The 19,057-nt window shown below is 40.6% G+C and overlaps 1 protein-coding gene across 1 annotated transcript in view; it reads left to right on the forward strand.

Annotated features, from left to right (window-relative positions):
- LOC145766308 (uncharacterized) overlaps positions 1 to 18,935 on the forward strand; it is a 33,537-nt gene extending 14,602 nt beyond the window's left edge. Inside the window, exons 11-16 of the mRNA XM_082577989.1 lie at positions 296 to 416; positions 1,926 to 2,182; positions 2,930 to 3,071; positions 17,584 to 17,688; positions 18,227 to 18,414; positions 18,710 to 18,935. Of these exons, the coding sequence (XP_082434115.1) occupies positions 296 to 416; positions 1,926 to 2,182; positions 2,930 to 3,071; positions 17,584 to 17,688; positions 18,227 to 18,414; positions 18,710 to 18,780 (884 nt within the window). The 3' untranslated portion in view covers positions 18,781 to 18,935. The remainder of the gene's footprint in view (positions 1 to 295; positions 417 to 1,925; positions 2,183 to 2,929; positions 3,072 to 17,583; positions 17,689 to 18,226; positions 18,415 to 18,709) is intronic.
- The last annotated feature ends 122 nt before the right edge of the window (positions 18,936 to 19,057 follow it).

Raw genomic sequence — 19,057 nt, forward strand, 5'->3', positions numbered from 1 at the left:
TCACTTAAAAAGTCTGGGTCAAAGGTTTTCAACCTGTTTTTACTTTCGTTCACCTTTTGCAGATCATAATTTCGGCGTTCACCGTGTCGTCAAATTTTTCCATCTTCACTAAATTTATTCACGGAAGGTTGGCTTATCCCGGGTTGATGAAAACTCCCTGTTCTATGATAATTTATGTAAAGGCAGATACTGAAGCTTAGAGTACATCGAATAAAAATGTGTTTTTGACAGTAAATTTAAAGAACTTTATCATTGCTTCGACGAGATTCTTTATTAGAGAAATATTTTCCACTAGACAATTCTTATGTGATGACGCTTCTGGAACATGCTCGACAATTGTATGACTTTGCCGTTCGGTTCAAAGGACTTTACTCATATTCTATTCGAGAGGCCCAAGGACATTATGCGTCCAAATCGTAAGTGAAACTATTCTGTAAGGAAAGACAACCCAATTCAGAAGATTGTGTTTTTGCCAATTCATCTTGACAATATTAGAAAAATAAAACATAGTAACTTTAGCGGGTTTCACGTGATGTATTACATACACAAATATAACATAATTAAAATAAACTCAAACGTTTTCGACACGTACGTGTGTCCTCATCAGAAATTACATAAATCTGCAATATACATATAATGAAACTTGTAAGGTAAATTTGACTTTGCACTATAACTGCAACTGTATACTAACGACACTCCAGACTGAAAAGTACAAACTGAAAGAGTGACACAGGAACGATTACAAGTAAATTATATGGTGGAAAACAGATCACATGAGGTGTAAACTACAGGCATTGGACAAACAATTAGAACACACACAAAAGGAACGATGAGCCACAGGCGAATAACTGCCGGTTGAGAGACGGATTATTATGTCTGATTCTTAATGATTTTAAATTGGTTGATTGAGACATTGTCAGTGCACGTTTCACGAGACGCAAACCAGACATACATTGGTATGTCAATCAGACATTTGTTGACAAGGGCCGCGGAGCACTTAAACCCAAACGTAACAACCAAAAGTGCAATTAAAAAGCACATCGCCTCTTGTGAAACGTGCACTGACAATGTCTCGATCGACCCATTTAAAATCATCTCTCGAGGCAGATCTGAATTTCAGACTAAGATCATGGAAGCCTTAAGAATCACCTCGGTAACCGGCCGCAAAATTTTTTTCCCACGAGGTTTCTGTCTCATTTACATATTTTGATAAAAGTTTGCATTAAAACCGTGTGAATGCAACAGTTTCTCGTTGGCACGATTGGTTCAATGGTTTCATCCTCTGCTTAGTGATCGTGAAAACGAGGGTTCGACGCCGTCGAAGTCAAACTTTTTTCTTTAATTAATTTTTGCGGTGCACAAGAGCTTTTCAAAAAAAGTAGGGTTAAGGAAAGCTTATAGTTTATTATCATTGCAGAATTTCATTGGCAAATAGTTATTTCGCAATCTGAATCAACAAATCTCTCAAAACACTTTCGGAAAATCTTACTTTTAGAGTGACTAAAATCAATGAGACAGAAATCTCGTGGGAAAAAAATTTTTGCAACCGCCCTGTGTCAAGAACCTCTACATTGTCTACAAGTATTCGAAACTACCAGGAATAACCTATCAAGGCTTTGTTAGTCCGAGGATAAAAATTCAAAACAACCAACCATTAGGTTAATGTAAATTATCAGTGAAAATAAAAGAGTTTGAAAAAACACCACTTCCAATAAATTTAGTTAGACTTTCGGTAACCTGGTCTCTTTTTTTAATAGAGTTGATATGTTCTTTAGAGTAGTTTACATTTCAAGCAAAGTATTTTAATCTAAACCTCTGGCTTAGATATACTAAAAGTACAGTTTGGTAAATGTGATAACTTATAGGCTATTCTACTGGGATTGAAATTGATATTTCCGCCACTCTAACTATGATGTGTTTTCAAGATACCGTGATGAAATTATTTGGGCTGCATTGTGGTTGTATGAGGCGACCGGTGAAAGTCGGTACTTATCTGAAGCTGGAAGGTTTTACCTCCAATTTGGTTTCCACAACAAGGAACTGGACTTAGAATTTTCATGGAACACTAAAACAGTTGGAGTACAAATGTTATTGGCAAAGTTTGCTCACAGAATGGGAGAAATCAACGTGGCGCATCGGTATATTTCCAACGTTACTGCATTTTGTAATCAAAATAGACCAGGTAATTACTTACCTTGAACAAATATGATTATTATTATTTATTTTCAACGGACAGGAATGTTCATATTCGAATCGAAAAAGAAGAAAATACACAACAATGAAAGGCATAGCCTACAATTGCAGCTTATACACAGTAACGACGCAAAAGTCGCCAAAGATATTTCATTTTTTTATCATGTTTATCGAATGACAATAGATCTTACATTGTTACCTTGTAAACCAAGCGATACGTAGCCTAAACAAAAAGTAAGAAACGTTTCCCCTGACGAACTGCATGCATGAATATGATGTGCTTTGCTTTTAACTCCTGTAACAATAGGCTACGTAGTCTCTGGCGTCACCAAAGACCATTTGGGTAAGGATTAGTTTACGCAACGTACAGACGTTTTTGCGTTCTTATTGATCCATCCATTGCCGTTGATGCTTATCGTATTGGCAAACGAGATTATTTTCTGCTTTAATTTTAGAATGTGCAAGTCAACTGCAAAATGCAGCATTAAGCTATAAATTCCATTTAAAGTACCGGTAACTTTGCTTTACAGCAGTGAGGTAGCTAAAAAGAAAATGTTAGGGGGAAAAGCAACTTTTGAGGGAGCAAACGTTATCACATTATAGTACGCTATTATAAAAAGATAAGTTATAATTTTGTGGAGGAGAAGGTCGCGATTGCCCCCCTCAAGCCCCTGTGGCTACGCCCCTGTTTTATAGTAGGCTACATTGGGCTGCTATATATATTTTTTATTTTCAGGTAGTACATCCACTTACACTCCGCAGGGTTTGCTATTCCAAAACAAATGGGGGGCTAACCGTTATGCTGCCAACGTTGCGTTTGCTTGCCTTGTGGCGTCCAAGATGCCAGTGGTGGATGACAACCTTAAAATTACGTATAGGTTTGTGAGAAAGTTTTAAGCTCATGCATCATATGGTTGAAACGAGAAGTTAATCTAACTTTAGCCTACCGTATTTGCTTTTTTTAGATCTTATTGTTTATTATCATTGGTTACATGAGTAGGTGCTCACTGCCTACCTACAATCCCTCCTCGGTCTGCCTGAATCATACTTGCAATTGTTTCTTGTTGTTTTTTGATTTATTGAGCGCGAGTTGGGATAAAAACCTGATTTTGTATAAACTTACAATGGCTTTAACACGACAACTTAAATCCGTGGTACACATTCATTTCTCTAGCTTGCTTTTTTCGATAATGAAATGAAACTCAACACACAATGGCAAATACTCTCCAGAAACCACGGCTCCCGGCACGCGGCAAATGCGACAATCAGAAATTAAACGTCTTGGTCAGAAGGCGCGCCACGTAACGTATAACAGTGAAAGAACGCAAATTCAACGTTGCTTAATTCAACCAACCAAGTTACAAAATTCATCACAATTTCAATTCTAATCAAGAGGGCAATCGACCCGCCGGAACATTGCGGCCCCTAATTATGGCACATAATTAAATAAAGGTTGAAGTAGAAGGGTCGATTCCCGACATGCAATACACAGAAAGTATGTACATTAAAACTACACAAAACGGTGATTATCTTTTGATAGCAGTGCAAGGCACTTGGACACCCTGGCCACAATGGCCTGGCGAATACTTACACGATTAACGATTAATATCTACGTTAGCTTCTTGAGACACACATAGTAGCAAACAACTCAGACGCACTACACAGTACCTAACTAGCTACTTATAATGACGCAAATTACTGAGATCGCTTGCGAATACTTACACGGTTAGCATTTACATCATTTGCATGAAACACACAATAGCAAACAAATCAAATGCATTGCACAGTAGGCCTAACTAACTAGCTACTTATAACGAGGCCGATGACTGAGATTGCTGTAGAGCATACGTTACTAAGACATGTTGTTGAGTTACGCATATTGGAGTCCTGCGGATGACACATAGAAATACGCAGGTTAATAACAGATTTGCGCGGTACATATCTACAATACACTACAAATTTAAATGAAAGGCAAGGGTGGTACAGATGCCTCGACGACACCAGCTAACAACAGACCAGGGCGTGGCCGGGTCCTGAACGCAGTCAAGCATTCCCCACAGGAGCAACGCACGATATATCCCTTAGGACCAGGTCCACTTTGACCTCACCCGATGCCTCATCCACCACTGAGACTGCCACCCTGACGCGCCTGACAATCGGTTTTCCTTTTCTAATTTGGGGGATGATCTCATGGACTCTCCCCAGACGGTACCTTCCTCTCTTAGTTATATCTTCTGGAGAACCAACCACCACTAATTGGCCAGGCTGTAGGTTTTCCACCAAACTGGCCCACTTTTTTCTACCCTGCAGGGAAGGTAAATAGAAAGAGATCCATTTCTCCCAGAAACTGTGAGATAGAGCCAGGTTGTACCTATAGTCTCTCCGTAACTCATCTCGGTCATGAGGATTTCCTACTGATGAAAATGGGCTCAAGAATGGGTTAAGGAGGGCGGCTGGGGTGATAACAGTAGAATCCTTAGGGTCATCACAGACAGGGACTAAAGGTCTTTCGTTGACTATTCTTGTGGCACTACCAGTAAATGTAAGAAGTTCAACAAAGTTGGGTTTCCGTGATGAGTTCCCAATAACGTGGGAAAAGGCAATTTTGAATTGCTTGACCATTGCTTCCCAGGCCCCTCCCTGGGCCGGGGCATACGGAGGAATGAACTCCCAGTTAATTCCCTTTTTTCGCAAAGAAGTTTGAATTTCAGAAGACTCCAAAATTTCTGGTAGTCTTTTAGCTGCCGCTTGAAATGTGGTCCCGTTATCTGAGTACATGTTACGTATAGATCCACGCAAGTCTACAAATCTGGTAAATGCTAAAACAAATTCACTGTAAGATAGTGACGTCACAAGTTCCACATGGATTGCTCTACTCGCAAGACAGGTAAATAACAATCCCCATGCTTTCTTTTGGCTTCTTCCTTCCACAAACGTCATTGGACCAAAATAATCTACGCCACTGTTGAAGAAGGGTTTGTTATAGGCCGTGGTTCGTGGTAATGGTAGATCCGACATAAGCTGTCTGATAGGCTTTGCTTTCTCTAAGGCACATGGAGCGCAGTCATGCAAATAGTGTTTCACCGAGGAATTACCGTTTGCAATCCAAAAACGTTGACGAGTAGATAACAGTGTCTGTTGCACACCACAGTGATAGCTATCACAATGAGCGTCAAGGACAACTAGCCGTGTCAATGCGTGCCTCGAAGGCAAAATAAGAGGATGCTTCGCATCGACAGTTATTTCGGGAGACTTACTCAATCGACCTTCAATACGAAGTCTCCCCCGTGTGTCCACACAAGGACGATACTTTTTTAGAGAGCGCAACTCCTTCAGGCACTGTTTATCAGCGCCAGCTTCGCTCGAAGCAAGACGTTTTGTTACCACATCGATCGACTCCGGCAGGCCGTCACAACTTAACAAATCTCTATACACTACTTTTTGTACGTAAGAAACAACCCTATTTAAAGCGTCCTCAAGATAGGATGCATTTAACTTTGGTTTTACATACCCATGTTTCTTGCATTTGGATACAATGAACTCCGTGAAAGCTACAAGATAGGCGGCTCTTTTTTTCAACACGTACAAAGTAGGTGCGGTTTCGATCATCTTGCTAATGGAGCCAGCAGTTGCATTTTCACTTACCGTTATCGCCGGCGACAGTTCCATTTTACGAATAGCAGCATCTGCTCCATTCACCGTTGGGACCTCGCCCTCCTGCATGAGAAAAGATGGACCGCTCAACCACATCTCTCTGGAACCTGTTTTGGTGATGGCATTCGGTCTGGTTCCAACGTCTGCCGAGTTGAGATGTGTCGGACAAAAATGCCATTCTCTCACCTCTGACAAGAGTAAAATACGATTTAACCTACGAGTAACAAACTTGCATAATCGTAAATCAGGATTTCTGATCCACTGAAGGACAGTATTCGAGTCACACCAGAAATGTTTTCTAAGATCAGGCAGGTGTAGTGCATTAGCTGCCTGGTTTAACAGTTCCGTAGTATTAAGCGCGGCTACAAGCTCCTTTCTGGCAATCGGCCATGCACTTATACGCTCTAGCGAAGAGGGTACACTGAGCCAGCTCGTCTTTGAATTCCTTTATTGAGGATGATGACATCCCAGATAATTTATTGCCATGCCGTATCCGCCGAATCTCCGGCTCCGCGAGAAATCCGCCTCTAACACCAAAGCGCTGGGACAAGCGATCCAGCGACATATCGATCCTTTCCTTTTCGCTCCAACCAGAAGTATCCGATGCTAAGTTTGAGATGGTTTGCGCGGCGCTACGTACGCAGGCTGCCTGTAGCAAAGTCAGCCGATTTCCCTCAAATGGGCAACTCTCCATTAGTGATTCAATACGGTTTTTAAAAAATATAAATGGCATGTTGTTGCCGTCATAGTTGATCAATGCGGCCCTGTCATAGAAAGTGCGACAATTATGATATTTATAGAACCAGTTTTGTTGATCCTCAGCACCTCTGTTTGCATTAAGCCCTGGCGGGGATGTCATAACATGTCTAGTTTCACGGCCATCATCTTTAACTAGTGGTGAATTACATCTCTCACCTTTAAGATCTTTCCTTACAGTTAAGGGGCATGTTTGTGACGGTTTCACAACCTTCTCTCTATAAAAATCACGTTGATAATCATAATGAGGTTCTCTTTCAGCGGCCCCATGGGTCCCCCCGGGCGGTTTTGCCAAAAAATTATCTTTAGTCCACGTTCTATACTTGTTTGTGAGGGCGTTTCCTGGAAAGAGCTTTCTTAGGGGAGTTTCTCTATGTGGCGGTTCCATTAAATTCTCCTGTTTAGCCTGGCTCTGTTTAGGTTGGGCATCTATGCTAGCGGCCCCATGAATGTCATGGGATCTCCCAGGCGGATTGATAATGTCAGCGTCCCACCTCTGGACCTTTTCTATCGCTGTAGGGATGTAGTCGGTGACTCCGAGACTACTGGCCGTAGGCCGTCGTTGCCCGCGCTCCGACCCTTGGTCCGATCCACATTGTGAAAACAAGTCAAGCTTACTTTGCCTTGCTCTCAGTTCGGCTGCCTTGATCTGCATTTCAATTTCGGCTCTGGCTTCGGCTTCCTCTGCTTTGGCTTTGTTCACCCGCATCTGTTTTTTCCACCGCAACTTTTCCATTTCGAGCCGGATTTCAATCTCTTCTTCTTTTGAACGGCGCGAGCGACTACTCGAGGCACTGGTGGTTGATTTTCCTTTTATTGTACCTAATTTTGTATCTACCTTGGAGATTTGCTTCTGTTTTATAGTACGTCTCAATTCCTCAATCTCTGACCTGACCTGTTCTGTAGCTTCAGATATCATAGTGCTATCCTTTAGTTTATTCGCAAGTTCTAACAGTTCTCCAAAGTTGCCCTCTAACTCCGCCATATCAACCAAGGCCCGCTCTAGCAACGCTTCATCATGTACCATGGGGAGACCTCTCCTTAATTCTCCAACCCCCTGCAGCACCTCTCTTTTTTTGTGTCTGACGTCCCTGAGCACAGCTTCTGCACTGGAATCAGCATGGGTAAGGCTGCCATGAACCTAGGGATGGTAGAAGTAGGGGATTGCTCACTCAAAAGTAAGGTGGACAACTGGAGGGTCACAATGTTATGACAAAATTTGATCCAACTACAGCTTGAGGTCTACTGCCATATGTCGCATACTCAGGTGCAGTTTATATGACCTGCCCACGTGCGTACAAAGTGTGTATCGCCAAAATAAATGTAGGAAATATGTGTTATCATATGTTTATTTAATAGTATTCAAGTCATTATAATGCAGCGGTAGACTTCACGCAACACCGGTAACGGTAAGCAGCCTCACACTGCTGCAGTAAGGCTTTACAGATTTTCTAGCACCCAAAATTTTAACCAAATATAGAAATTCATTTGATGAAAATGAATTTACCTAAAAGCGAAGAAAGCGTTGTGCAGTTCTGCTAATTTTTGAACTTCTTAGTAACCCTCCAGCTGTCCATTTCGCAAGAAAAATCAGTAAAGTGAGTCGTCCCGATATTCTACTGTCCCTACATGAACCCCCTGAGGATACACCTGCCCAACGCCCGGGTGTTCCGCCGCACCACCCCCAGACGCAGCGCCCCCTGTCCCACTGCCAACGGGAAACGCACGAGACACCGGATGGCCACCGTCACCTTCCATTTATCAATTTAAGAAATTACACTACTGTATATAGACCGAGAGCCTACGACAGAAGATTTCACCCCATAAGGTACAAAAGGTTTGACCCCTTGAAGTTACTGGGGTCAACCATGTCACTCACAAAAAGTATGGAAGATTGACCGCGCCGGGTGGATCTGGTCCCTAGAGCCCCCTAAAAAGCCCAAAAAGGGGGTTAATTTCACCCCATAAGGTACATGGACCAAACTTGGTGAATACGAAGTTCTATGTCAGGACATCACAAAAATATCAAATCTAACAATATTTTCGAGTGGAAAGGTGATGTAAGACCCCCCCGAAAGTGACCCCCCGGGGGGTTAATTTCACCCCATAAGGTACATGGACCAAAGTTGGTCAAAACGAAGTCTTATGTCAGGACATCACAAAAATATCAAATCTAACAATATTTTCGGGTGGAAAGGTGATGTAAGATGCCTTCAAAGTGACTTCCCTTAATGTGACCCCCTCGGAACGTTTATTTCACCCCATAAAGTACAAGGACCAAACTTGGTCAAAATGAAGTCTTATGTCAGGACATCACAAAAATATCAAATCTAACAATATTTTCGGGTGGAAAGGTGATGTAAGATGACTTCAAAGTGACTTCCAATAATGTGACCCCCTCGGAAGGTTTATTTCACCCCATAAAGTACATGGACCAAACTTGGTCAAAACGAAGTCTTATGTCAGGACATCACAAAAATATCAAATCTAACAATAGTTTTGGAAGGAAAGATGATGTAAGACTCCCCCAAAGTGACCCCCCAGGGGGTTAATTGCACACCATAAGGTAGGCTACATGGACTAAAGTAGGTTAAATCGAAGTCTTATTTCAAGGCATAACAAAAATATCAAATCTAACAATATTTTCGGGTGGAAAGGTGATGTAAGATGTCATCAAAGTAACCCCCAGAGGGTTTATTTCATCATAGAGTACATGGACCAAACGTGGTCCAAACGAAGTCTTATAGGACACCACAAAATATCAAATCTAACAATACTCTCAGTTGGGAAGATGATAAAAGACCTACCCAAAAGTGAATCTCCTCCTATAGTTTAATTTACTTCATTCCTTACTCGAACCAACCTTGGTGTAACGGAAGTGCTATGCCAGGACAGTACCAATGGATTAAATCGAAAAATATTTTTATATAGGTTTTGGTGAAATACATTCACAAGCTGTCCCATGATGCATGAAATGGAACTATAGCCTACTTTACAAAAAGTTTTTGTATAAATCATATTCAGTCAATCGAAAAAAGGCAACAGGACATAACAATACATGGCTTTGTAACACCAAAAACAGAAAGTACATAAGAAGCATATAGGCTACAGTCATGGGCGCCGATCGCTCTCTAAGATTGGTGGGGACATTTACTAGGAAAGAAAGGGCAGACGAGCGAAGCGAGCTGAAATATTGGGGTCTGTTCAACAAACAAACAAGTAGGCCTACAGTAGATAGGCTACAAGTCTAATGCAATGTATTTTAATTGTCTGTGTCAGCATTGGACAGCAGAAATCCAAACACTGCAACTCGGCAACGAGTCTCCGGCGAATTAAAAACGAAGTCCTTGGTTGATCCTTGGCTTGTAATGAAGGTTGATCAAATTCAAAACTTTATTGTGCACATAGCAGACCATTGCATGATTTGGCCGTTTCTGTGTCATGGTAGATCGTAACAAAGTTTTGATACGTCGCAAAGTTGAAAATGAGCGTTCAGCTGAACACGAGCGGGCTGGTGATATGAGCAAAAGTTCCACTTGCGGAAACATTTGCCGAACAGCGGATGGTATCTTCTTGAATATCATTCGAAAATCTTGTGCAAGGGACTCTGTGTCAAAGAACTGAAGATAATCGTCTACCAAATGTGATTGTAGCTTTCCACTAAAGAGTGATTCTTGTAGAATTTTGTAGTGCTCAAGATCAGTCGACTTGAAATAGTCAGTAAGATTTTGCTGCGAGCTGTCAATGACTGCAAAATACTCTGACCGATCGATCTTGAAGTTTAGGAGGTTAACCATGGCCATGTCCATACTGAAGACGATTTGGAACGTGACAAGTCTTTTAAAAATTGGGTAGGGTAAGAGTTTTTTCGATTGAAAAAAAGCTGCCTGCCAGCCTTCCAACTGCTAATTTTCCTATATACATTTTTTTGCCAAACCGGTAAAGACATTTCAGCAGCTCTTAACCTCAATGTAATAATAACTGAAAAAATAGCTTTTTTCTTATACAAAAGTAACACAAGCTACACTTACTGCACTACATGCTTGTACGACTCTTTCAAAGTAATTCTAAAACTCTGCACTGTGTGGTAACCAAATTAAATACAATTTGCGAGTTACACCAGGGTTTCTCTGCTTAATAAAACATTTCTACTACGGTTGGGGCTTCCTCGCATAAAACAAAAATGTTGTCCCCTCCTTTCAATATATTTTAAACGTTTGACTGGTAAAATTGTGACATTCGGGTAATATTTTCCCTTTTACGTTACAAAAATAATGTAAAAAGATGATGGGGACATGTAAAAAGATGGTGGGGACATGTCCCCACTGTCCTATAGGGATCGGCGCCGTGGCTACAGTAGCCAGAAAATTGATCCAAGATCTTGATACGACCACTAAATGTTGACTTAATAGAACAACTGACTATCCAAATAAGACGAAAAAAGTGAAAGCGACAGCAGTGACAATGAAGAATATAGAAACGACCGTTTACATTTACACAAACAATCTCTGTTTATGAATGAACAGTTACAATAACTGATTAGAGACATGAAGCAAATGGCATTAAACAAAAATTTACTACATTGGGTTTATTGGGTTATTTATTGTAGCAGCTGGAAAATGTTCATTACTGCCGGAATTAACGTTCCAAATGATTCACTTCGAAACGTTTTGATTTGGATAGTCAGTTGTTCGATTAATTCAACATTTAGTGGTCGTATCAAGATCTTCGATCAATTTTCTGGCTACTGTAGCCTATATGCTACTCATGTACTTTCTGTTTTTGGTGTTACAAAGCCATGTATTGTCATGTCCTGTTGCCTTTTTTCGATTGACTGAACATGATTTATACAAAAACTTTTTGTAAAGTAGGCTATAGTTCCATTTCATGCATCATGCGACAGCTTGTGAATGTATTTCACCAAAACCTAAATAAAAATATTTTTAGATTTAATCCATTGGTAGCCTACTGTCCTGGCATAGCACTTCCGTTACACCAAGGTTGGTTCAAGTAAGGGATGAAGTAAATTAAATTATAGGAGGAGATTCACTTTTGGGTAGGTCTTTTATCATCTTCCCAACTGAGAGTATTGTTAGATTTGATATTTTGTGGTGTCCTATAAGACTTCGTTTTGACCACGTTTGGTCCATGTACTCTATGGTGAAATAAACCCTCTTAGGGTTACTTTGATGACATCTTACATCACCTTTCCACCCGAAAATATTGTTAGATTTGATATTTTTGTTATGCCTTGAAATAAGACTTCGATTTAACCTACTTTAGTCCATGTAGCCTACCTTATGGGGTGCAATTAATCCCCTGGGGGGTCACTTTAGGGGAGTCTTACATCATCTTTCCTTCCAAAACTATTGTTAGATTTGATATTTTTGTGATGTCCTGACACAAGACTTCGTTTTGACCAAGTTTGGTCCATGTACTTTATGGGGTGAAATACACCTTCCGAGGGGGTCACATTAAGGGAAGTCACTTTGAAGTCATCTTACATCACCTTTCCACCCGAAAATATTGTTAGATTTGATATTTTTGTGATGTCCTGACATAAGACTTCATTTTGACCAACTTTGGTCCATGTACCTTATGGGGTGAAATAAACGTTCCGAGGGGGTCACATTAAGGGAAGTCACTTTGAAGGCATCTTACATCACCTTTCCACCCGAAAATATTGTTAGATTTGATATTTTTGTGATGTCCTGACATAAGACTTCGTTTTGACCAACTTTGGTCCATGTACCTTATGGGGTGAAATTAACCCCCCGGGGGGTCACTTTCGGGGGGGTCTTACATCCCCTTTCCACTCGAAAATATTGTTAGATTTGATATTTTTGTGATGTCCTGACATAGAACTTCGTTTTCACCAAGTTTGGTCCGTGTACCTTATGGGGTGAAATTAACCCCCTTTTTGGGCTTTTTAGGGGGCTCTACGCTCTAGGGACCAGATCCACCCGGCGCGGTCAATCTTCCATACTTTTTGTGAGTGACATAGTTGACCCCAGTAACTTCAAGGGGTCAAACCTTTTGTACCTTATGGGGTGAAATCTTCTGTCGTAGGCTCCCAGACTAATACTACAGCCTACACACAGTAATATCGACACACGTAACGTAATGGACAGCGTAACCAACATTAATTAGTAACTTACCGCTCTCTGAGTTACGGTGGAGCAAGCCTTTTGACAAACAATACAGTATTTTACACAAGTTATTATACACAATTAGGCTCCGGTACAATAGAGTTCCAGTTTACAACACAATTAAAGTACGGTTATATTAAAGTCCTTTCGTTGCAGGGATGTGCTGACCACCCCTTCAGAAGTCTTCCTTGGTTGAAATTTAAATTTGTTAGTCTTTAAGTTAGTCCTTTAGTTCTTGTTCTTTCAATTCTGTCAATTTTGTTAGTTCTTTTAATTCTTTTATTTCGTTATTTAGATACTTTATAGTTCTTTACTTCAGTTGTCCAATTATCAGGTTTTTATTTTTGGTTACATGAGTAGGTGCTCACTGCCTACCTACAATCCCTCCTCGGTCTGCCTGAATCATACTTGCAATTGTTTCTTGTTGTTTTTTGATTTATTGAGCGCGAGTTGGGATAAAAACCTGATTTTGTATAAACTTACAATGGCTTTAACACGACAACTTAAATCCGTGGTACACATTCATTTCTCTAGCTTGCTTTTTTCGATAATGAAATGAAACTCAACACACAATGGCAAATACTCTCCAGAAACCACGGCTCCCGGCACGCGGCAAATGCGACAATCAGAAATTAAACGTCTTGGTCAGAAGGCGCGCCACGTAACGTATAACAGTGAAAGAACGCAAATTCAACGTTGCTTAATTCAACCAACCAAGTTACAAAATTCATCACAATTTCAATTCTAATCAAGAGGGCAATCGACCCGCCGGAACAATCACTGTTTAATTTTTATTGTTTCGATTAATTGTCTTTTTTATTAAGCGAAACAAAACCTTTCAATAAGAAACGTCAATGAAACCAAGAGATTAAGAATTTTACCTGCTAATGACATGCTAGCCTACCATCCTACATAGTCCATAGGTTACTATTGCTTTAAGCATCACCACGCAGCTTTAGTTAGTAAATTTCCAAAAAGCGTGGCGCACGAAACTGTACCGTAGCCTAAATATCACGGCACTTTCTTGCGCTGTACAATTATCTTTACGGTCCACCCCAATAGCTCAGTGGTTACGCGCCTGGCTCAAGATCACGCGGCGCTGGTTCGACTCTCGGGGTGTGCGCTTGAGCAACGCATTTCAGGACTGCTCTCCATTCAGCGGCACCTAGTGAATGGAATAATTCTCCTGTAACAACACTTCAACAATCGAAAACTTCACTCTGCCAATCTAGGTAACCGGCCTTGCGTCAAGAGCCTCTACAAGTATGCAAAACTACCAGGAATAACCAATCAAGGCTTTGTCAGTCCGAGGATAAAGATTCAGAACCAACCAATCTTTGCTTTGTTACCGCGGAAAGGTTCGAATGTTAAAGAATGTGTAGCCTGCGTAACTGACGTAGTCGATGCTGCGTCCAACGGCAAACGGTAGGCTACGGGACATCCGCCATTGTGCTATACAGTTGTACCCTAGTTCAGGCCCGGATTTAGGGGGAGCAGAGGGTGCAAGTGCCCCGGGCCCCCCTTTTGAAGGGCCCTCGACGTGGAAAAAATGCGATTTTGCGTGGATATTTTTTTTCTTTCAGCCTTTGAAGTTTCTGCAAAATGCTGTGCAGTGCAGTGCTGGGTTAATGCTACTGTAGACGTAGAGGTGGTTAAAAATTTTTTTTGCACGGAGCCCCCCAATCTAACAGTGCCCCGGGCCCCCTATCAGCTTAATACGGCCCTGCCCTAGTTGTTATGAAGTCTGCGGTGTGGAATGTGCTATCAGTTTTTCTTGTCATCAGTGCCGTGCCGTATGATATCATCTCGGGCCCCCCGAAATCCACTTGTGGGCCGCTATGTTTCGTGATTGCTCTTAAAAATAGGGCCAAAAAGCGTTTAGAAAGGTAGCCTAAACTCCTTCAATGTGGGAAAAAATTTACATTCATCATTTTATCAAAGAATAAACAACTTTTAAGATTTTAAAGAAAAAAATAGTTAATAAGCTATGCCGACAATGCAGAAGGACCAGAGTAGGGAAAGGACCACAGTTTTAACAAAATAAAATTTTTAACATAAAGGAACAATGCAATGCAAAACTTAATGTTCAAATACATGAAATGAAAAGGGCGTGTATGGGGCTTTCCCTCACAAAATTTTGACAAGTACATTTTTTTACCAAGATGCACACTTTGTGTGTAATCAAATTCATCAAATTAAAATTGGATTGGGGTAGAAGTTTTGTTTGGAATTTAAGTTAGAAATTGAAAATTAAATTTAAGTTCCATTTAAAAAATTTTTTATTCACAATCACAGAGGGATTTTAATAATGTATTTCTTGAAACTTTCTATAGTCTAGTGTGGGGTAGCCTTTCAGCAGGCTAGAACTTCGAAAATTTTACTTGAAGTGTCCCCAACTTCACAGATAATATTAATTTTCACTTTATAACCTATTTCGATTCACATTGAAATTTATCAGTTTAATTTTATTAATTAATTAGGATATTTGAGTGAGCAGTGTTTACTTCAAAATATTGTGTCTTTTTGTTATTTTTTTTTTAAAACAAAAAAAATTTTCACTCCCTTATTCCCCAACTATGCTTGCCCAATATCGCCGAGATGAACGAAACGTCGTTGAGAGAGCGAAGCGGAAATTTTTTTTACAAAGATGGAAAAAAAACTAACAAGGCGAAAAACGTTAAAATAAAAAGCCGAAAAACCCTGCACGAACTAAATATGAGTGGGCCCCTAGTTAGAGGTAGGCCCCCAGTTGGGAGTTTGGAAAGCAGTTAATATGGCCTTGCATGATTTAATTAGCTATTCATTATGGAGCTTCTGTATAGTATTTTCTAAACTTTCAAAAAACATTAGACCGACTAAAATGAGTGGGCCCCAAGTACGGGGGTCGGTTAACACGGCCCTGCTTGTCATCTATCTGTCGCCATCACCTACATCCCTAGTAATTTTTTTTAATTGCAGTCACATTTAATCTGTGGAAGCCTAATTCTATTCGCTCACACGCAGTGCAAAACTTAAAGTAATTTTAAGTCGTCCGCACGGCGATAAACCAGATAAAACATTCGCTGCTGTTTTGTGGTTGAATAGCTTACTCGCGTGCTGTGTGTAAACAAGGAGTGGACATCCATCCGGCTGCGGTTCCTGCTATTCGCACTCTGTCTGAAGGCGCCTTTAGGCTAACTAGGCTAGGCACGAGGTAGCTGCGTGGCCATTTAGGTTATTGTGTGCACATTTGTCACAATACCGGTACAATGAACAATAGATATTTCCAGCAGTGGTTATTCCAAGCTGGTAATGTGTATTTGGCCAAGCAGTGCTGCAAGTTTGCACACTCCTTCTCTATGCTTTTGCCATGATGAAATGTTTTCTTTGTAGATGTGGTGAGCGTATTTGTAATTTGCAGGTCGCTGCAGCATATGAGGTTTAGGCTATTAACCAAACAAAAAGAAAGATTTTAATGAGCTGATTACAGTCATTTGACTCATGCACGTTGTATTGTGAGAGTTCTTTTTGCAACATTTCTTATAGAAAGTAAATTAAGTGAACGTTTCGCCGTTGACAGCGTGGCCTAGCTGTTTGAGGGTTAGGAAAGTAATCGTCACTACCGTTACTTTTTTTTCGGGTAATTACCAAACAAATTTGAAAGCTCAACAAACAAGACAAACTCTCTACCGAAGCTCTAAATTTCAAAGCATAAATCAACTTTCTGGCAGTCAGCTGGTTCATAGGAAAAATTGTCTTTTGTTAAAGTGTCCAACGGTTAAAACACCCCATCTGCTGCAGAACATACACATTACAAATAGGCTACGCGTAAGGTAGCTTATGCATGAACCGCTATCGATTGGTAGACAGTGCCTAGTAGTGATGCAAGCCGCGCCGCGCCGCGTACGCGGCCGCTTTTGACTTTTTCGCCGCGTGCCGCGCCGCGCCGCGTGGAAGGTTGAAATGACAAAGCCGCGCCGCGCCGCTTGCCGCGTAAACTTTCAAGAAATTAATTTTTCGTAAACGTAAACTTTCAAGAAATTAAACTTTCGTAAACGTAAACTTTCAACTTTTCAAGAATCAGCTATGAAACTTCAAATTTAAATTGGAAACACGGATCAGTTATTTTTCCCTTCGGAAACCCTAAGATGGAAAGCTATGCAAATTGCAAATGGCTTGCAGTTGACAGGGTTTTAGGGCTTGCTTGTCAGGGAAGCTGTACGAATGTTTTTGGTTAGTAGCCTAGCTGATAAGCTCAGTTACCAGGCTATAGGCCTAGCGCAACTACCGCATTATTTACTATATCAGTTAGCCCAGTGAGTTCAGGCTATAAGTTTTACTCTTGTGTGTGTAGTTCATATAGCCACTGGCATTATAATTGCATTATTGCTTACAAAAAGTGTTCAAAAGTCCTGATACTGGATCCAGGAACATTCTATTTGTCTTAGTTTGTATTATGTCTTAGAACTTAGATGCATTGCTGATAAGAGAATATGATCTGGTTAGCCTGGCCAATTAGTGCACAACTGTATTGGTACTAGGTTACCAGTTATATGCCATGGATGCTTTTTCCTACAATTGACTTTCTAAACAATAACTCGTTAAAATATTTTTTTTTAATTTTGTAATTTGCGGTGTGCGGTGCGGTGCAGTGTCAAAGTTCCAGATAAATTGCGGTGTGCGGTGCGGTGCGCGGATAGATGAGTCAGTTGCGGTGCGGTGTGCGGATAAAAATTTTGGGTTCGCTGCATCTCTAGTGCCTAGGCCCTAGGGCAACGTTCAACATCTGTAAAGTATGTTTCCAACAATAGAGTTGACAACTTATCTAAGAGGTTACTTGACTATTTTCCAGACAATTTGCAGAAAATCAAGTGGATTACATCCTTGGAAAAACGGGAAGGAGTTTTGTGATTGGCTACGGAAACAATTATCCAAAACACGTGCATCACAGAGCAAGGTAAGCTACACACTATTTGCGAATGGACAAGATTAAACTTGTGCCAGACACTGAGCTTGACAGATTTCTTGACTTGACAATTGTTATGTATTTGGCTACAGTTCTTTTAATGCATTTCGTGCTTCTCAGTTGCGTATTCATAAAGTTAATTCTAGCACCCCAAGTTGAGAAGTGATGATTCAGACCTAATCAAAACGCCCAAAATATTATTGTCCACATGATTCGTAATAATTCTATTCAAAGACAACTACTAGAAGGAAAAATGAACGGCAAACGAAACAGGGCAGACCACCAAGAATTTGGACTAATGATATTGAAGAGTGGTCAGGACTACAAAACTACAGTAGAAAAATCTAACAACAGAGAAACTTGGCGCCTCATTGCCTCCAACCCTCGACAAGAGGAAGGAACTTAATGATGATTCATGGACTGGTAAAGAAACCACCAACAAGCAGTTGCCCATAAGAAAACTTACTAGCTGATGTACCTGCATATCATTTCAAATCAATGCTAAGTTATTATTGATCCATTTTTGTAGTTCATGCAAAACATACGGCGCTTGTGGATGGGCTGCATATAGCAAGAACACATCAAACCCCCAGATCTTGTACGGAGGAATGGTGGGAGGACCGGACCAGCATGACAACTACAGAGATGAGCGATCCAACTTCATATCGAACAGTGTGGGGTTAGATTACAACGCAGGGCTGCAAGGAGTCGTGGCAGGTGAGGGTGGTTTGCGGCGGAATCTCGTTAAATTTACCAGCAACGTTAGCTTATAAAGATTGCAGCATAAAACACCGAAGAGTTTAGTTTATTAGGATTATCTTTTCCAACAGTAGTTTTTCTTCTTTTACTTTTGCATTCATCAGATGAACGTTGTAACTACTGCTAGAAAATAGCATAATAAAAAGCTGTGAGAATGTACTTTAGTTAAGAATTTTAGAAAATTCTTGGTTCTCTCTCGCTGACATAACAAGTAAGCAGTTCAGTTTCAAACAGTGGCATTTTTTCTGTTTAGGATTGAAACACTTTCAAATACAATACACGAAGTGGACCAAGTACACCCGAAAAGAAACAGGAGATCAGTGACGCGGTTGATGAAAGAGAAACTTTTTTTAACCTTTGAACTGAAGACCTATTTATCTTTCATATCTCAGATAGGCAATTTATTATCTGGTGCACATTTTCACCAAACAGACAATCTTCCACTGATAGATATCTGCACAACTGAATCAATGAGAATTTTTTTTATTTCCGAAAAGTATATAAAGAAAATACAATCGTTGGGACTGCCAGCCATGAAGCACCACAGAGTCATAAAACATCGTGGATGTGTTCACTTGGCAGCACTGCACTGCTGAATAAT

This window comes from Aplidium turbinatum, chromosome 3 (assembly GCF_918807975.1).
Source record: "Aplidium turbinatum chromosome 3, kaAplTurb1.1, whole genome shotgun sequence".
NCBI classification, from domain to species: Eukaryota; Metazoa; Chordata; class Ascidiacea; order Aplousobranchia; family Polyclinidae; genus Aplidium; species Aplidium turbinatum.